At 47.4% G+C, this 17,533-nt stretch overlaps 1 protein-coding gene across 5 annotated transcripts in view; it reads right to left on the reverse strand.

Moving 5' to 3' along the window:
* The window catches only part of ABCB6 (ATP binding cassette subfamily B member 6 (Langereis blood group)), a 120,042-nt gene that overhangs the window by 11,520 nt on the left and 90,989 nt on the right, over positions 1-17,533 (reverse strand). For 4 of the 5 annotated variants that reach the window (XM_033945654.1, XM_033945652.1, XM_033945655.1 and 1 more), the window contains exons 16-18: positions 7,931-8,105; positions 3,170-3,282; positions 2,882-2,976 (exon numbers count right to left, since the gene is read on the reverse strand). In XM_033945654.1, the coding sequence (XP_033801545.1) occupies positions 2,882-2,976; positions 3,170-3,282; positions 7,931-8,105 (383 nt within the window). The remainder of the gene's footprint in view (positions 1-2,881; positions 2,977-3,169; positions 3,283-7,930; positions 8,106-17,533) is intronic. The other variant, XR_004539558.1, reaches the window with a different exon arrangement.

The raw sequence follows: 17,533 nt of genomic DNA on the forward strand, positions 1-17,533 counted from the left end.
GGCACTTAATGAAATAAAATAACACTCTTCTGAGCTACAGTGGCAAAATAACACTCAGAATTTAAGAAGTTGGTAAGTTGGGCTGAGAACTTTTCAGCACCCCCTCATATATTTTTAATATCATATTTGTTGGTCTTATATTGTGTAATGTATTTGTTTATTTGTAAACTCCTGAGGAAGGTACTAAAACACTGGCTGTGTTGAGTCAGTTTTGCATGACTAAATTTAAATAAAGATCCCTACTTTTAGTGTTACCAGCAATACAATAGACCCCAGCCAAATGGACCTGAATATGAGCTCTACCCCAGTGTTCACTATTCCCCCACCAATCAAGCAAATACCATATATACTCGCATATAGAACAAGTTTTTGGGCCCAAAAATGGGGGTCTCGTCCTATATTTAGGTCATCACCCAGTGACCACCTGACACCCTCCCGGACTGCTGGCTTGCCGTTAGGCCGGGACAGGAGGGATCTCTCACGTCTCCCGTCCAGGTCGATACTAACAAACAATTACCCCCTCCTCCTCCCTCCCTCCCCTCCATCGCGTACCTTTTCCCTGGTGATCCAGTAGTGTATACCACGCTGAATCCCTCCTGCCGATCTCGTGGCCAGCAGCCAGCAGCGCATCAAGGTTGGCACGCAGCAGCAAGCTTTTCAAGCTCCCACCCAGTCCTGCGCCGCTCCCTGAAAGGCTGCAGCCAGGAGTTCAGCGCAGGATACACAGCTGGACCATCAGGGAAAAAGGTATGTAATGGAGGGAGGGAGGAGGAAGAGGAGGGGGTAATTGTTACTATTGGCCAGGATGGAAGGGATCCCTACTGTCCTGGCCTACCACTAGACAACTAGAGGGGGAAGAGGGTACAGGGAAGGAAGGTAGGACAGGGTGCAGAGCCTGGCAGGGAGTGAGGGGGGGGCTGGGTTCAGAGGCTGGCAGGGAAGGGAGCTTAGTTCAGAGTTTGGTAGGGCAGGGAGGGAAGGGGGTAGGGTGCAGAGCCTTGCAGAGCAGGGAGGGAAGGGGACTGGGTGCAGAACTTGGCAAGAAGGGGGGTTGAGTGCCGAACCTGGCAGGGGAGGGCATGAGGGGTTGAACACTGGATGCAAATCCTGGCAGGATATGGCACTTGAATATTAAGTCCCCATCTTCTATTCGAGTCAACTATTTTTTATTCTTTTGGGGGGGAAAAATGGGGGTCTCAACTTATATTCGGATTGACATATTTGAGTATATATTGTATGTATACAACAAAGAAGTAAAAAATATCCTAAGAATGTCAAACAACCAAACAATATGATACCAGTTCATCATTCTTCTGATTCAACCTATATCCAAGCTTCAGTAGTAAAAGATTATATAATGATACATTATATATATAGTAATGTATGAAGGAATATCAAGTGTGTACGTAATGAAATTGTATAAATTTAAGTGGTACACTTGTTATATGAAAAATGAATAAAAAACTTAAAAAAAAAAAAAAAGCAGATACCAAGTGAAAACTAACGTGTTTGTAAAGATACTTTTATTCACATTTTCAAAGGCACACAGTCCTATCAATTCACATGTCATGTTTCGTATTCAGAGAGAACATACTTCAATCATACTCTTTCTATTGCAGCTGGTTATATCCAAGGCCTCTGCCATGGAATCAAGAGACCCCAGAGGCCGCTGCCACAGGGGTCTGCAAGTGAAGTTCAAGCTGGACTAGGGAGATGGCACACCGCTGAGCATATCTCTAACTTCCCCCTCTGTCTACACCAGGGGTGTCAAAGTCCCTCCTGGAGGGCTGCAATCCAGTCGGGTTTTCAGGATTTCCCCAATGAATATGCATGAGATCTATTAGCATACAATGAAAGCAGTGCATGCAAATAGGTCTCATGCATACCCGACTGGATGGCGGTCCTCAAGGAGGGACTTTGACACCCCTGCTCTACACTGATCTAGCCACCAGTAGGAGGTGATAAGCAGTGGCAGTTCTTTGAACCACATCCTCTACCTCTGAATCTTGGGGCTTTTTGCTGCATGGGAGCCTGAGGTGCTGCCATCCATCTCTCCTCCCAACTCCTGGTCAGTGCACAAAAGGTGGTCTTCTTCAGGGTTGGAAGTTATGTAAAAAAATACTGGGCTGTGTTAAAAAGGTGATGAAGGAAGGTGGCTTGGGGGGTGTACAGTATATTGGAATGGGGGTCAAGAGAGAGAAGGACCACAAGTGATGATATTATATAATTCATACTGTCAAGCTTATGACTCGGAGGGCTAAAGAGTTTCTGTCAGTGACTAGGAGAGCAGTTAGGACCTTGCTATTAGATCAGGGTTCTCAAATTCAATCACGAAGGAGAAATTAGGTTCTTACCTGCTAATTTACTTTCTTTTAGCTTCTCCAGACCAGTAGAGGTCCCCACCCTGTCTGTTGTTGTGTTGTTGGGGCTTTTGCACGGGCAGTTTTGTTTTTTGCTGCGGGTTCTAGTATTTTTCTAGGGCCAAGGAGTATTAAAAGAACAGCGGCTTGGCTCGGCTGGCTTAGCTGGCGAGCTGTGGGGACATTTTCCTTCTGGTATCTCTCCTCTGCATTTTCCAACAGCATTTTGGGTATGTTGGTTGTTACTCCTGTTCGGAGTGTTGTTTATTTCTGTTTTCTTGGTTCTGCTTGGCTATTCGGCAGACTGATGAGAATAGAGAAGGGGATAGCTTATGTACTAACTCACAGTTTTGTTTTCAGTCTCCACCTGCTGGTCATGATTGGATATATACCCATTTGTAAAGATTATCTTCTACTGGTCTGGAGAGTGCTAAAGAAACCAGTGTTTGAGGCTTTGATGTGGATTGCTCTGCGTATTCTGCAGCACAGGAAGACTGAGAAGCGTTGCGTTAAGACTGTACCTGTGAGCCACCACAATACTGGTGCGGTTGCTGCAGACTTTTGCCAGTGATGCCTGGATGTTTCTCTCTGTCTCAGTGTCCAGCGCAGAGGTTGCCTGGTGGGAAAGAGGAGGGCACATCAGTGAGTGAAGCACAATGACTAGGTGGGGTGTACGTGTCCCCTCATTTAGCCCCCACCCTGCCATGCCCAAGATGTGCCAACCACAGCAGCAGTCCAAAGCTGGCAGTTATTCTCCTCTTTCAACTCTGGTTGTATAAGGAGACGTTGAAATAGAGCCACAGCTGTACCTCATCAAGAAGGATGATCTGTGGAGCTTTCAGGATGGTGCGAGCAATGGCCACTCTCTGCTTCTCTCCTCCACTGAGCTTCAGCCCACGCTCCCCCACCTGCGTATCATAGCCTATAAGGAAAGAGTGCAGCTGGAGGGTCACTGAGTGGTGATAGAGGACCCCTTCATGCACTTTTCTTTTGTTCCACCAGTAGGAACGGTGTTTACAAGTACTTTCTCCTACTGCTAGTAGTACGTGGGCAGTTCACTTGGAAGAGAGCGTTTTTATGCACTGGACTGCTCTCATGGAAAATTACAGTTATCTACATTAGATTATACTGAAAAGCAAACATATATACAATAAAGCACAGTGATTAGAGAATTCCTCCTTTTAAAGTGCCTCCTCCATTCCCTATTCTCCCAAACAAAAACACACTTCCTACAACTCAACTTCCTACACACTCAACTTCAAAAAAGGAAATTATGATGCCATGAGGAAAATGGTGGGAAAGAAACTCAACGGCAACATAGGGAAGGTGGAATCCGTAGAAAAAGCCTGGACCTGTGCGTCCCCAAGTTCAGGAAAGGGTGCAAAAAAAATAGAACAAAAAACCCAGTGTGGATAACAAATGCAGTGAAGAAGGCGATAAGTGACAAGAAAGCATCATTTAAAAAATGGAAAAAAGACCAAACAAAGGAGAACCAAAAAGTGCACAAAGAACACCAGAAGGAGTGTCACCGAGTGGTTAGAAAAGCAAAAAAAGAATACGAAGAGAGACTGGCAAAGGAAGCAACAAACTTCAAATCGTTCTTCAGGTACGTCAAGGGGAAGCAACCGGCAAGAGAGGAAGTGGGACCTTTGGATGATGGGGACAGAAAGGGAGTGGTAAAAGAAGGGAAAGAGATAGCGGACAAGTTAAATGAGTTCTTCACGTCAGTCTTCATGAGGGAAGATACAACCAACATTCCGGAACCCGAGGAGATCATAAAAGGAGACCAAGAAGATAAGCTGGTCAATTTAGAGGTAAGCCAAGAGGATGTACTCAAGCAGATAGACAGACTAAAGAGCGACAAATCGCCAGGTCCAGACGGCATTCACCCAAGGGTACTCAAGGAATTAAAAAAAGAAATAGCGGAGCCACTTCGACAAATATGCAACCTATCCTTATAAACCGGAGAGATCCCGGAGGACTGCAAATGTCACGCCCATCTTCAAGAAGGGCTCAAGGGGCGACCCAGGAAACTACAGGCCGGTGAGCCTGACCTCAGTCCCGGGAAAGATGATGGAGGTACTGATTAAGGACAGCATCTGTGAACACATCGAAAACAATGGGCAGCTAAAACCGAGTCAGCATGGCTTCTGCAAGGGTAGGTCATGCCTCACAAACTTATTGTACCCCGGTACTTCTTTGAGGGGGTAAACAACCAGATGGATAAAGGGGAATCTATAGACATCTTTTACCTCGACTTCCAAAAAGCCTTCGACAAGGTACCACATGAGAGACTGCTTAAGAAGATATGGAACCACGGCGTGCAAGGGGAGGTCCACCGATGGATCAAAAACTGGCTGGCAAACAGGAAGCAGAGGGTTGGCGTAAAGGGCCATTACTCAGACTGAAAATGGGTCACGAGCGGAGTTCCACAGGGGTCGGTGCTGGGACCGCTCCTGTTCAATATCTACATAAATGAACTATGGCGGGAACCAATTGTGAAGTCATTAAATTTGCAGACGACACCAAACTATACAGCAGGGCTCAAACCACGGAAGATTGCGAAGATCTCCAAAAGGATCTAACGACGCTGGAAAAGTGGGCCGAAAAATGGCAAATGAGCTTCAACATAGGGAAATGCAAGGTCATGCACGTGGGGAAAAAGAACCCGATGTTCACTTTCAAAATGGGGGAATCACCACTATGGGTCAGTAACCTGGAAAGAGACCTGGGTGGACGCAACACTGAAGGCATCGGCGCAGTGCGCCACAGCCTCAAGGAAAGCAAACAGAATGTTGGGTATCATTAAGAAGGGTATCACGACCAGGAAGAAGGAAGTCATCATGCCACTGTATCGTGCAATGGTGCGGCCGCATCTGGAGTACTGTGTCTAGTACTGGTCGCCGTTCCTCAAGAAGGACATGGCAGTACTTGAGGGAGTCCAGAGAAGAGCAACTAAACTGATAAAGGGTATGGAAAATCTCCCATATACCGACAGATTAAAGTAGTTAGGACTTTTCTCCCTGGAAAAGCGGAGACTTAGAGGAGACATGATAGAAACCTTCAAGATCCTGAAGGGCATAGAAAGAGTAGACAGGGGCAGATTTTTCAAATTATGGGGGAACACAAGTACAAGGGGGCACTCTGAGAAATTGAAAGGGGACAGGTTTAGAACAAACGCTAGGAAGTTCTTTTTCACTCAGAGGGTGGTGGATACATGGAATGCGCTTCCAGAGGATGTGTTAGACAAGAACACATTAAATGGTTTCAAAGAAGGTTTGGATAGATTCCTGGAAGAAAAAGGGATTGAGGGGTATAGATAGGTATAGACCACTACTCAGGCAATGGGCCTGATGGGCCGCCGCGGGAGCGGACCGCTGGGCAGGATAGACCTATGGTCTGCCTCAGCGGAGGCAACTTCTTATGTTCTTATGTACAAGCTATCCCACCCTCAAAATTACCTCCCCACAACATCAACTGGTTGCAAACTGTCCCCACTCCCAAGAATTACCTCTCAAATGTTCCTGCATCCTACAATCTACCTCAAAAAACAACATCTCCAACTGCCCCACCCTGAAAACTAAACCCCAAACCCTCAAACTGCTCCCTACAAACTACCACCTCTCCAAAATTGGTCTCCCATAACTACCCACACCAAAAATACCCTCTTCAATGGCTCTACCACCCCACAAACTGTTGCCACCAACAAAATTAAGCTCCTCACACCTGTTAAGGTGGAAGTCCGAAACCACCTTGGGAAGAAACTTAGGATGAGTCCATAGCTGTACCTTATTTTGAAAAAATTCCAAGTAAGGATAATATGTGACTAAAGCTTGAAGCTCACTAACTCTTCTAGCTGATGTGAGTGCTATAAGAAAGTAGGAGAGGCAGATCCTAATGGTTCAAAAGGGGCTGTCATCAATTGTTCCAAAACTACACTGAGGTTCCAGGATGGAGTAGGGTCTCTTAGTGGAGGTCTAAGATTGGTAAGACCACTCATAAAATGAGAAATCGGAGGATGTTGTAAAATTGGTTTACCATGCACCAATGAGTGGTACGCTGAGATAGCTGACAAATGAAGCCTGACAGAGTTTGTCTTGAGTCCCACAGGAGGTGGGGGGTGTTCAAGGCGGCGGGAGGAAGTGGGCATTTCTCCTGCTGTTTATAATGACACCGGGAGGCGGGGTGGAGTGTTGTTTCACGGTGGCATATGTTCCTTCTCTCTCACTACACCATACACTTAGAACAGACTACCTGAATCAGTACGTCAAGTTCTGTCCCTGTCAGTATTCAAAGCCAGGCTAAAATCACCCTCCCCCTTTTTTTTTTTTTTTTGAGATTGCTTTTAACTCCTACCTCCCCACCAACTTGTAAAGCACCCATGCCTGTTTTATTGTTCCCTCTCTGAAAAACTCGCTAACACCAACTTGTCCTATTTGTCTGTTCAATTAAAATTGCAAGCTGTACTGTTAACTTAAAGAAGCTCCAAGGGCTAGATTCACTAAGCAAACCGATCGTGCACCAATCGGTTTATGACCCCGGCCCGATTCACTAACCTTGTGGCCAATCTGATTCTGATCTGCGCATGCAAATGAGGGTAAACGGCATGCAAAGCAGGAAGGACGCGATTCACTAAACTTTTTCAGCAACACTGACTGGGCTGGCCGATCCAAAAAGAAGTGACTGGTGGGGACCAGTCGCTCACGACCTTTCCTGCTCTCTGCTGACTTCTCCTGTTCAACCGCGACTCTCCTGCCCTGCTCAACCCTGACTCTCCTTCCTTCATACCGTCCTGCTCAGCCTCGACTCTGCCTTCTCCTTATTTCATGCTGCCCTGCTCAGCCCCGATTCTCCTGCCTTCATGCTACCCCTATACTCTCCTGCTCTGCCTCCTTTCCCTGCAGCACGAGCCCGTGGTTTTAACCCGCTTTAAACCCGTGGGTTAAAAACATGGGCTCGCACTGCAGGGAAGGGCGGCAAAAAGCAGGACAGTTGGGGCCAATAAAAAAAAGTTAAGAAAAAGAAAAAAAGAAAGATAGACAGCAAAACACATGCGCAGACCATCTACAGGAAAAGCAGATGGTCTGCGCATGTGTCAGGATCGCTCACTAGCGGGTGTTCCTCCGATCACCCCCATTTGCATGCTGAGCCTTGGTGAATTGGTCGGCCTGCTGCTGATCGGCCACGGAGAGGCAGGTTAGTGAATCTAGCCCTAAGTACCTCATTTTATTTTATTGTAACCCATTTTGGGCTCCTAGGGAGGACAGGCTATAAAAACGAACAAATAAATACTGAACAGGGACTGTCTCTTGAATGTTTTAACTATAGAAATGATAAGTAGTAATAGCAGTAGTCCATTTACAGAACTGCTTATTACACATACTATAGCAGGGGAACACTCAGGGGATATTCATCTAAACCTTTTGATGTACAGAATCATTAGAGTCCAAGGACACAAAAAGGCAAATGATCTATAAAAGCCAGACTGGCAGAGGTATGAAGTAAACCACATGGAGGTTGAATGATCTCCTAGGACTGAAACAAGCTATGAAAATTGAGGCAGTGCTTACCATCAGGAAAAGAGAGGATTCGCTCGTGGATATCTGCCGCCCGGGCAGCCTCCTCCACCTCCTCGTCCATGGCGCTGACTCTCCCGTAGCGCACATTCTGCCGGATGCTGTCATTGAACAGCACAGTGTCCTGAGGCACCACACCGATGTGGGAGCGAAGAGAGGCTTGTTTCACCTGAGAAAGGAGCAGCAAACAATAGCCCATTCTTGAGCCCCTCATACTAACACCACGTAACAATCTCAAGGAAGGTGCATCAAATTACAAACCAAGTTATTCATGTCCACAGGAGTCAGTGGCATTCACCTCCTTATACTTCAGTGCTCTTACTCTCTTCCAATATTTTTCCCATGTTATTCACACCAACAGACTTCAACAGTATGAATCTCTTAAATAGCTTTCCCACATCATGCAATCCCCTTGTAAATCTTTTCCATGTGTCACACCCACATCATCCATCCCCATAAACTTCAATGCCGTCACCCTTTTAAATATCTTCCACATGCCATTCACCTCATACTTTAATGCTGTCACCCTCATCACTTGTTGTAAGACTTGAAAATAATAAAGATTTTTTAAACTAAAAAATGCTGTCACCCTGTTAAATCCCATTAGAACAAATGAAATTTGGAAATTGCAGAACGCTGGAGACTTTGTGGGTATTAGGTATGATTAAAAGCACATTTTGTGGAACTGTCCAGCCATGACATCGTTTTGGGAATCAGTTGGTATCTCCTGGTCTATCCATTAACTTCTCTTCAAGCTAAGCTGTGGGCTCTATGTGGACAGCAGCAACAACCAAATGATGGAAATGACGAGCATAGATCGAGTGTTGTGCAACTTGTAGCTGAGTTATTTATGTCTCAATTAAGTGCAATGCGCAGAACAGAATGGAAACGTTCAGAGCTGATTGAGAGGCTTAAGAGAATTGGAAGGATAGATCGGATTATTAGAATAAGAGGCCTGTTGACCTCCTCCTTCCCCCCCCCCGGAGAACAGTACTGTAATCAGACTACCAGGACTCGAGGGAGAGGAGATGGCAAGAATGAGGTTCTTGTTAATAAAGCTAAACTAAACTAAACCTTAAGTTTGTATACCGCATCATCTCCACAATCGTAGAGCTCGGCACGATTTACAGGAAATGGTGTAGAGAAGGAGCTCCAATGAGGATTACAGGACAGTATAGAGAAAGTTTAGAGGGACTTAGTATAACAAACATAGAACATAGAAACATAGAAATAGACGGCAGATAAGGGCCCACGGCCCATCCAGTCTGCCCACCTTAATGTCCCTCCCCTACCTTTGCCCTGTGAATAGGAGGACATATTACATTTTTGAGAATAGCCAAGTTTTCAGATGTTTTCGGAAAAGTTGAAGGGCGCCTTGAATTCTGTTCAATCTCGTCAAACCTTTAATTATGAAATCTGAATTAAAGAATAATACAAATCATACTGTTCTCTCTCAGAGGACGGATCTGGCCCTGCCAACTGATTCCCTCCACTCTTCTCTAGAATCCCAGACCAAAGCGGTCCGAAATGCTGGAAGAAAGGTAGTGAAAATAAACCAGAAACAGGCTCAGTATAGACTGAGAAATCTGTACACAGAGCTCTGCTCAGAAACAAGGTGCTGCCTGGGTCGCATTCACAGCAGCAGCAGGGCCAGAGCCACCACTGGGGCAGTTTTCATCTACAACTTCAGTACGGAGCACATAAAGGCAGCGGGGAAAGAGAGATGGATTTCTAATCTCGCCACTATCCCTTAGTGCTAACAACCAAGACCAGGTGGCATACCCCATGCACTGGTTGTGTGTCCTCTCTGGATGAGGCTAGACTGGGACTTTATAAGGAGAAATTAGGTTCTTATCTGCTAATTTTCTTTCTGTCAGCCTGTAGACTGGTATAGTCCTTACAAATGGGTTATATACCTCACTGCTACCAGCAAGTGGAGACTGAGCACAAACTTGTATATCAGGATAGCTTCCCCTCTTGCAATCCAGTCTGCCGAATAGCCAAGCAGAACCTAGGAAAGACTTCAACTGAAAACAGTAAAACACTCCGAACAGGAGTGTAAAAACAACAAACATTTGTAAACACCTGTTGGAATACGTATAGAACTTAATTCTGGTATAGAAAATATTCCCACAGCTCACCAGCTAAGCCAGCTGATCCATAGCTGCTGTTCTTCATTTTCCCTGGCCCAAGAAAAATACTAGAACCCGCAGAAAAAACGAAATCTGCACGCGAGCAAAGCAAAAACATTACATTACTTTAGTGATTTCTATTCCGTCAACACCTTGCGGTTCAAGGCGGATTACAAAAGAAATTATCTGGCCATTTCCAGAGGAATTGAAGAGTAGAGCGATCACCGCACAACGACAGGGTGGGCGACTATAGCAATCTACAGACTAACAAAAAGAAAATTAGCAGGTAAGAACTTAATTTCTCCTTCTGTATCGCTTGGTAGACTAGTATAGTCCTTACGAATGGGACGTATCAAAGCAGTACCCATTAAGGGTGGGACCCCCGAAGGGCCGACACCAGAACACGTTCATCGAATACCGCGTCCTGACGCGCTTGAACATCCACACAGTAGTGGCTGACAAAGGAATGCAGAGAAGACCAAACTGCAGCCTTGCCAATATCCACTGGAGGCACAAGAGAAGACTCAGCCCAAGAAGCTGCATGACCCTGAGTGGAATGAGCCTTGAGAAACTCTGGAACAGACTTTTTCTTCAGAAGATAAGCGGAAGCAATAGTCTCCTTATTCTAGCACGCAATAGTAGCCATAGAAGTGCCATCCTCCTTATGAGGACCTGCGAGAAGGACAAAGAGATGATCTGATTTCCTGGATTCTCTGCACAGAAGAGAAAAAGGACCCGACTGACATCCAACTTGTGCAACTGCCTCTGCTCGGAAGAGTCCGTCCGGCTACCAACACTGGGAGGATCACTGCCTGATTGACATGAAAAGGAGAAACTATCTTTGGCAGAAAGGAAGAACAGGCCTCAAGACAACCCGCTCCCTAGAAAACTCCAAGAAGGGAGCCCTACAAGAGAAAGCCTGAAGCTCAGAAACACGTCTAGCTGGCCACCAAGAAGACTGCTTTAAGAGTAAGGTCCTTCAAAGAACAGTCACCCAACGGCTCAAAAGGTGGGCGCACTAGAACTGACAGAACCAGATTCAGATCCCAAGATGGAACAGAGGGTCATACGGGAGGCTTGAGCAATTTGGCCGCCCGCAAGAAACGAATCACATCAGGAATAGCAGACAAATGCCGACCTTTCAACAACCCATGAAAGGCTGACAAGACCACAAGCTGAACCGGAGAGAAGATCAAGCCAGTCCCCTGTCCAGGCCATCCTGCAAGAACTCTAAGATGTTAGACAGGGAAGCGCAAAAAGAGACCACTCCACGTGCATTACAGCACTCCTCAAATAGACCCCAAACCCTCACATAAGCCCAAGAGGTAGAAAGCCTCCAGGACCCCAAGAGAGTTGAGATCACTTTATCTGATTACCCCTTCTTACCTAGGCGACCCCTTTTCAAGAGCCAAACCATAAGACAGAAGGGACCCAGATCGAACATTGGAATGGGACCCTGAGTTAGAAGGTCATCCAAGAGAGGCAGAGGAAGAGGATCCGCCACCAGATCCGCGTACCATCGGGGCCAATCCGAAGCCACCAGAACCACAAGTCAGACGGATGGCTCTGGTCTCCAAGACATTGATCGCCCAAGAAACCTCCTCCGAGGACCAGGTGCCCTGAGCTGAGTGACCTAGACACTGAGCTCCCCAACCGGACTGGCATCCGTGAGCAGCACCGTCCACTGCGGCTGGTCCAGACTCGCCCCTTGTACAAGATGGGAGGTCTGGAGCCACCAACAAAGACTGCACTGAGCCAAGCCCGGAAGCAGAACAGGATGATCTAGACCTCTGAGGCAACCACCTCCAAAGAAGAGCATACTGAAGAGGACACATGTGGGCTCGCGACCACCTCACCACATCGGGGGAATCCGCCATTGACACCGGGACGCCATAAGCAGACGAATCTGAGATTGTAATTTGCTTACCTGGGCCTCCGGAAGGAAGACCTTCCCCAAGGAGGTGTCGAACAGCACACCTAGATACTCCAGGCACTGAGAAGGAGACAACTGGCTCTTGGCAAGGTTGACTACCCATCCCAGCAATTACAAAAATTCCACCACCCGAGCCGTGACCCGGGTGCTCTCCTGGAATGACTTCGCTCAAATCAACCAGTTGTCCAGGTAGGGATGAACTAGAATGTCCTCTTTTCGCAATGCCGCCTCGACAACCACCATCACCTTGGTGAACGTCCGTGGCCAGACCAAAGGGAAGTGCACAAAACTGATAGTGTTGCCCCAAGATCGCGAAGCGCAGGAAGCGATGATGGGAGGCCCGAATAGGAATGTGTAAGTAGGCCTCAGTCAGATCTAGAGAGGTCAGAAACTCCCCTGGCTGAACCGCCAGAATCACAGACTGCAGAATTTCCATGCGGAAGGAAGGCACATGAAGAGCCCTGTTGACCCCCTTCAAATCTAGGATGGGTCAAAAGGTCCCTTTTATCTTTGGCACCACAAATAAATCGAGTACCAACCTATGCCCCACTCCTGCGGGGGAACTGTAACCACCACGTGGATATGCAATAATCTTTGAATGGTCTGGCGAAATGCCTGCTGCTTCCACGCCACCTGCGAGGGAGAAGCGAGAAAACAATCTGGCAAGGACTGGGCGAACTCCAGAGCAAAGCCGTCCCGAATCACCTCCAGAACCCACTAATCGGACGTGATGTCTGCCCATTTTGGATAAAAATCCCTTAGTCTGGTGCCCACCGGAACCAAGAAGGGTGCCAGCAAGGAGTCTTTGGACAGGGCAGGTGGCAGGAGAGCTACTCGCACCCCGGCAGGCCCCACGACAGGACTGCATGTGCTGGAAGTCGGGGGTGGGTACTCACTTTTACACCGGAGCAGTAAGTAACAATCCTGATGTAGCGAACCAACATTACGCTTCTAGATCTGAGGTAAGTACCCTTAGTGCGAACGAATCACTAGGAGACAATTTGACTCAAATGGGTGGCTCACAACAGGAGCTTAGCAAATAGAAAGAGTGGAGAGCTATGTATGTTAACGCACACAGCCTAGGGAATAAATTTCTAGAACTAGAAACAGAAATAGTTAATGCAGACATAGACATAGCAGCAATATCCGAAACAAGGTTCACAGACTCTCATGGGTGGGATATAACCATACCAGGATACAACCTGATTAGACAAGATAGAGAGGGTAAGTTAGGTGGTGGGGTAGCACTTTATATCAAAGAGAACATTAAGACAACCAGGATCACAGATGTCAAGTATACTGGGGAATCCATCTGGGTAAACTTGGCCAAAGGTGGAGAAAAATGCCTGTACCTTGGTGTGGTATACAGACCTCCGAGACAATCGGAGGAAAAGGACGCAGAATTAATTGAAGACATTGAGAATATCACCTTACGGGGGGAGGCTGTTCTATTAGGAGACTTCAACAAGCCTGATGTAGACTGGAACACACTATCAACGACAACTTGTGATAGCAGAAGGATATTAACGTCCATGAAGGGAGTACGGCTCAAACAGATGGTACTAGAGCCCACTAGGGCCCAGGCTATCCTGGACCTGGTACTTACGAATGGGGAAAGCGTCTCGGACGTCTCGGTGGGAGAGACGCTAGCCACCAGTGACCATAACATGGTATGGTTTAACCTTAAGAAAGGCTTCCCTAGATCACAAACAAAAACAAGGGTACTCAATTTCAGGGGCACGGACTTCGCACGCATGGGAGATTTCGTCTACCAGACGCTGCAGGTTCAAGAAGTAACTGATAATGTGGAAGCTATGTGGATAACCTTGAAATCGATCCTTCATGAGGCAACTATCCGCTACATAAAATCGGTAACCAAACAACAAAGAAAAAGGAAACCTCAATGGTTCACAGATGAGGTATCATACCTCGTCAAGGAGAAGAAAAGAGCATTTCTATCATACAAACGCATAGGGGAAAAAGAAGCAAACATTGACTACAGGACAAAGTCTGCAGCGGTCAAAACAGCAGTCAGGGAGGCCAAACTTCGTATGGAAGAAACTCTAGCGAAGAACATCAAGAAAGGGGACAAATCCTTCTTCAGATATATTAGCGACAGGAAAAAGAACACAAACGGGATAGTACGCCTTAGAACGCCAGACGGGAATTATGTGGAAACTGACTCCGATAAAGCCAAACTACTGAATGATTACTTCTGTTCAGTCTTTACCTGTGAGGCACCAGGGCACGGGCCTCGGCTGGATGCAAAGCAAAGCATGGATGACCCATTTCAGGAGTTTGAGTTCACACCAGCTGATGTTTACAGAGAACTGTCAAGACTCAAGGTGAACAAAGCCATGAGACCGGACAATCTGCACCCAAGAGTGCTCAGAGAGCTATGCGATGTTTTGGCAGAACCGTTAGCCATGCTCTTCAATCTCTCCCTAAGTACAGGGAGGGTCCCTCTGGACTGGAAAACTGCCAATGTTGTTCCTCTGCACAAAAAGGGTTGCAGAGTGGAGGCTGCGAATTACAGACCAGTAAGTCTCACATCAATAGTGTGTAAACTCATGGAAACTCTACTTAAAGGGAAATTAGACACGATATTGGATGAGGGGAATCTGAGGGATCCCTGTCAACATGGATTCACTAGGGGCAGGTCATGCCAATCCAATCTTATCAGCTTCTTTGACTGGGTAACAGGAGAGCTAGACTCGGGAGAGTCTCTGGACATAGTATACTTGGATTTCAGTAAAGCGTTTGACAGTGTCCCACACCGTAGACTATTAAACAAGATGAAATCGATGGGGTTAGGTGAGAAACTAACGGCATGGGTCAATGATTGGCTGAGTGGAAGACTTCAGAGGGTGGTGGTCAATGGCACCCTCTCTAAGACATCAGAGGTGACTAGCGGAGTGCCGCAGGGCTCAGTCCTGGGACCATCCCTTTTTAACATATTCATAAGGGACTTGACCCGAGGGCTTCAGGGAAAAATAGCGCTGTTTGCCGACGCCGCCAAACTGTGTAATATAGTAGGTGAAAGCGATCTCACGGATGGTATGGCGCAGGATCTGATCAAGTTGGAAAACTGGTCCTCAACATGGCAGCTGGGCTTCAACGCAAAGAAGTGTAAGGTGATGCATCTCGGCAGCAGAAATCCATGCAGAAGTTTCAAGTTTTATTAAATTTGATAAATCGCTTATTACATACTACATACACCTTGAATGGAGAAACACTAGCTACGACCTCAGAAGAACGGGACTTGGGAGTAATCATCAGTGCAGACATGAAGGCTGCCAAACAAGTAGAGAAGGCCTCATCCAAGGCAAGGCGGATGATAGGATGTATCAATAAAAGCTTCGTCAGCCGTAAACCTGAAGTCATAACGCCACTGTACAGAACCATGGTGAGACCTCATCTGGAGTACTGTGTGCAATTCTGGAGGCCACATTACCGTAAAGATGTACTTCGAGTTGAGTCAGTCCAGCGAATGGCCACTAGGATGGTCTCCGGACTCAAGGGTCTCTCATACCAGGAAAGACTGGGCAAGTTGCAGCTCTACTCTCTAGAGGAGCGCAGGGAGAGGGGTGACATGATTGAGACATTCAAGTACGTCACGGGTCGTGTCGAGGTGGAAAACGACATATTCTTTCCTAAGGGACCTTCAGTCACAAGGGGGCACCCGCTCAAACTCAGAGGAGGGAGATTTGGTGGTGACACCAGGAAGTATTTCTTTACAGAAAGGGTGGTGGATCACTGGAACAAACTACCGGTGCAGGTGATCAAGGCCACTAGCGTGCTCGACTTTAAGAATAAATGGGACATCCATGTGGGATCTCTACGTGGGTCGAGCAGCACTCTGACTTAATGGGGTGGGACAGTAGAGTGGGCAGACTTGATGGGCTATAGCCCTTTTCTGCCGTCATCTTTCTATGTTTCTATGAAGAACTTGCCTCTAGAGAGCCCAGGAGACTGAAAAGAGGCAGCCCCTTGACCAGGGCAGAAACTGCGGAAATCATGCCCACAAGCAGCACCACCTCAAGCCAGTGGCCTGGGCCTATCTTCAGGCAAACGAGGCACCTAAGAATCGGTGAGAGTCTGAACTAACTTGTCCAGGTCCTCACTAAACAAGAAAGATCCTTTAAAGGGAAACTTTGTCAACTTAGCTTTGGACACCGAATCCACCAAGTGCGAAGCTACAAAGTACGGTGAGCTGCCACTGCAAACGCCGACTTGGCAGAAAGATAAGCTACCACCAATTCAATCTTTGTCATCTTGCGCTTGAGCTATTCCCAATCCTCAGATTTATTGTCAAGCACATGCTCAGTCCAGCCAAAACATGCCTGAGCCACCAGCCTGCCACACATTGCCGCCTGGACCGCCAGAGCTGTCATATCAAAACTCTGTTTAAGAAGGGACTCCAACTTACGCTCCTTCAAGGCCAAACTGCCCTCAAAAGGCTCGGTATACCTCTTAGAGATGGCCGAGACTAGAGAATGACACGGGGAAAAAAATCTGTCCCCGTCACTGGACCACTGTCCCCCTTCACTGCCCCGTCCCTGAACCCATCATCCCCTTCACTACCCCGTCCCCATCCCCGCCGTCCCCTTCACCGCTCCATCCCTATCCCCGCAGCGTCCACCCTTCCCTCTCGCCATCTCACTGCCATTTAGCGGCCCGAGAACCTCCCTCCCTCCCCCTCACCTTTGCAGCGTAAAGAAACTTAAGGGAGGGAAGACGCGTTGTCACCGATTGTGCGCGCGCGGCCCCTTCCCTCCCTCCAGCCAAATCTATCTCCCCCCCTCCCCTTTACCTTTGCGGCACTTTAGAAAAGAAACTGAAGCCGGCGAAGCCTGCCTGTGCCTCCCTGCAGTCGCGTGTGTGGGTGGAAGCTTCTCCTCCGACACAACTTCCAGTGTTTCTCCCAGCCCCATTGATTGCAACTTGCTCAACAGCCTGCGATGCGGGACACTATCGAAAGCTTTGCTGAAGTCTAGGTATACGACGTCCATGGATTCTCCCAAGTCTAGCTGTTTTGTTACCCAGTCAAAGAAGCTGATGAGATTGGATTGGCAGGACCTACCCTTGGTGAATCCGTGTTGACTGGGATCCCGTAGATTCTCCTCATCCAAGATTGCGTCTAATTTACGTTTGATTAGTGTTTCCATGAGTTTGCATACTATTGATGCGAGACTCACCGGTCTGTAGTTTGCAGCCTCTGCCATGCAACCCTTTTTGTGTAGTGGAACGACGTTAGCTGTTTTCCAGTCTATGGGGACTCTCCCCGAACTTAGGGAAAGATTGAGGAGTCCTGATAGCAGTTCTGCCAGGACATCACGCAGCTCACTGAGCATCCAGGGGTGTAGATTGTCCGGTCCCATGGCTTTGTTCACCTTGAATCTTGCCAGTTCATAGTAGACGTCACCAGGTGTGAACTCGAAATTCTGAAACGGGTCTTCCATGCTGGGCCTTGCCTGCAACTGCAGACCGTGCCCCGGTGCCTCGTAGGTGAAGACCGAGCAGAAGTATTCA

The sequence above is a fragment of the Geotrypetes seraphini genome, chromosome 5, assembly GCF_902459505.1.
Source record: "Geotrypetes seraphini chromosome 5, aGeoSer1.1, whole genome shotgun sequence".
In the NCBI taxonomy this organism is placed as follows: domain Eukaryota; kingdom Metazoa; phylum Chordata; class Amphibia; order Gymnophiona; family Dermophiidae; genus Geotrypetes; species Geotrypetes seraphini.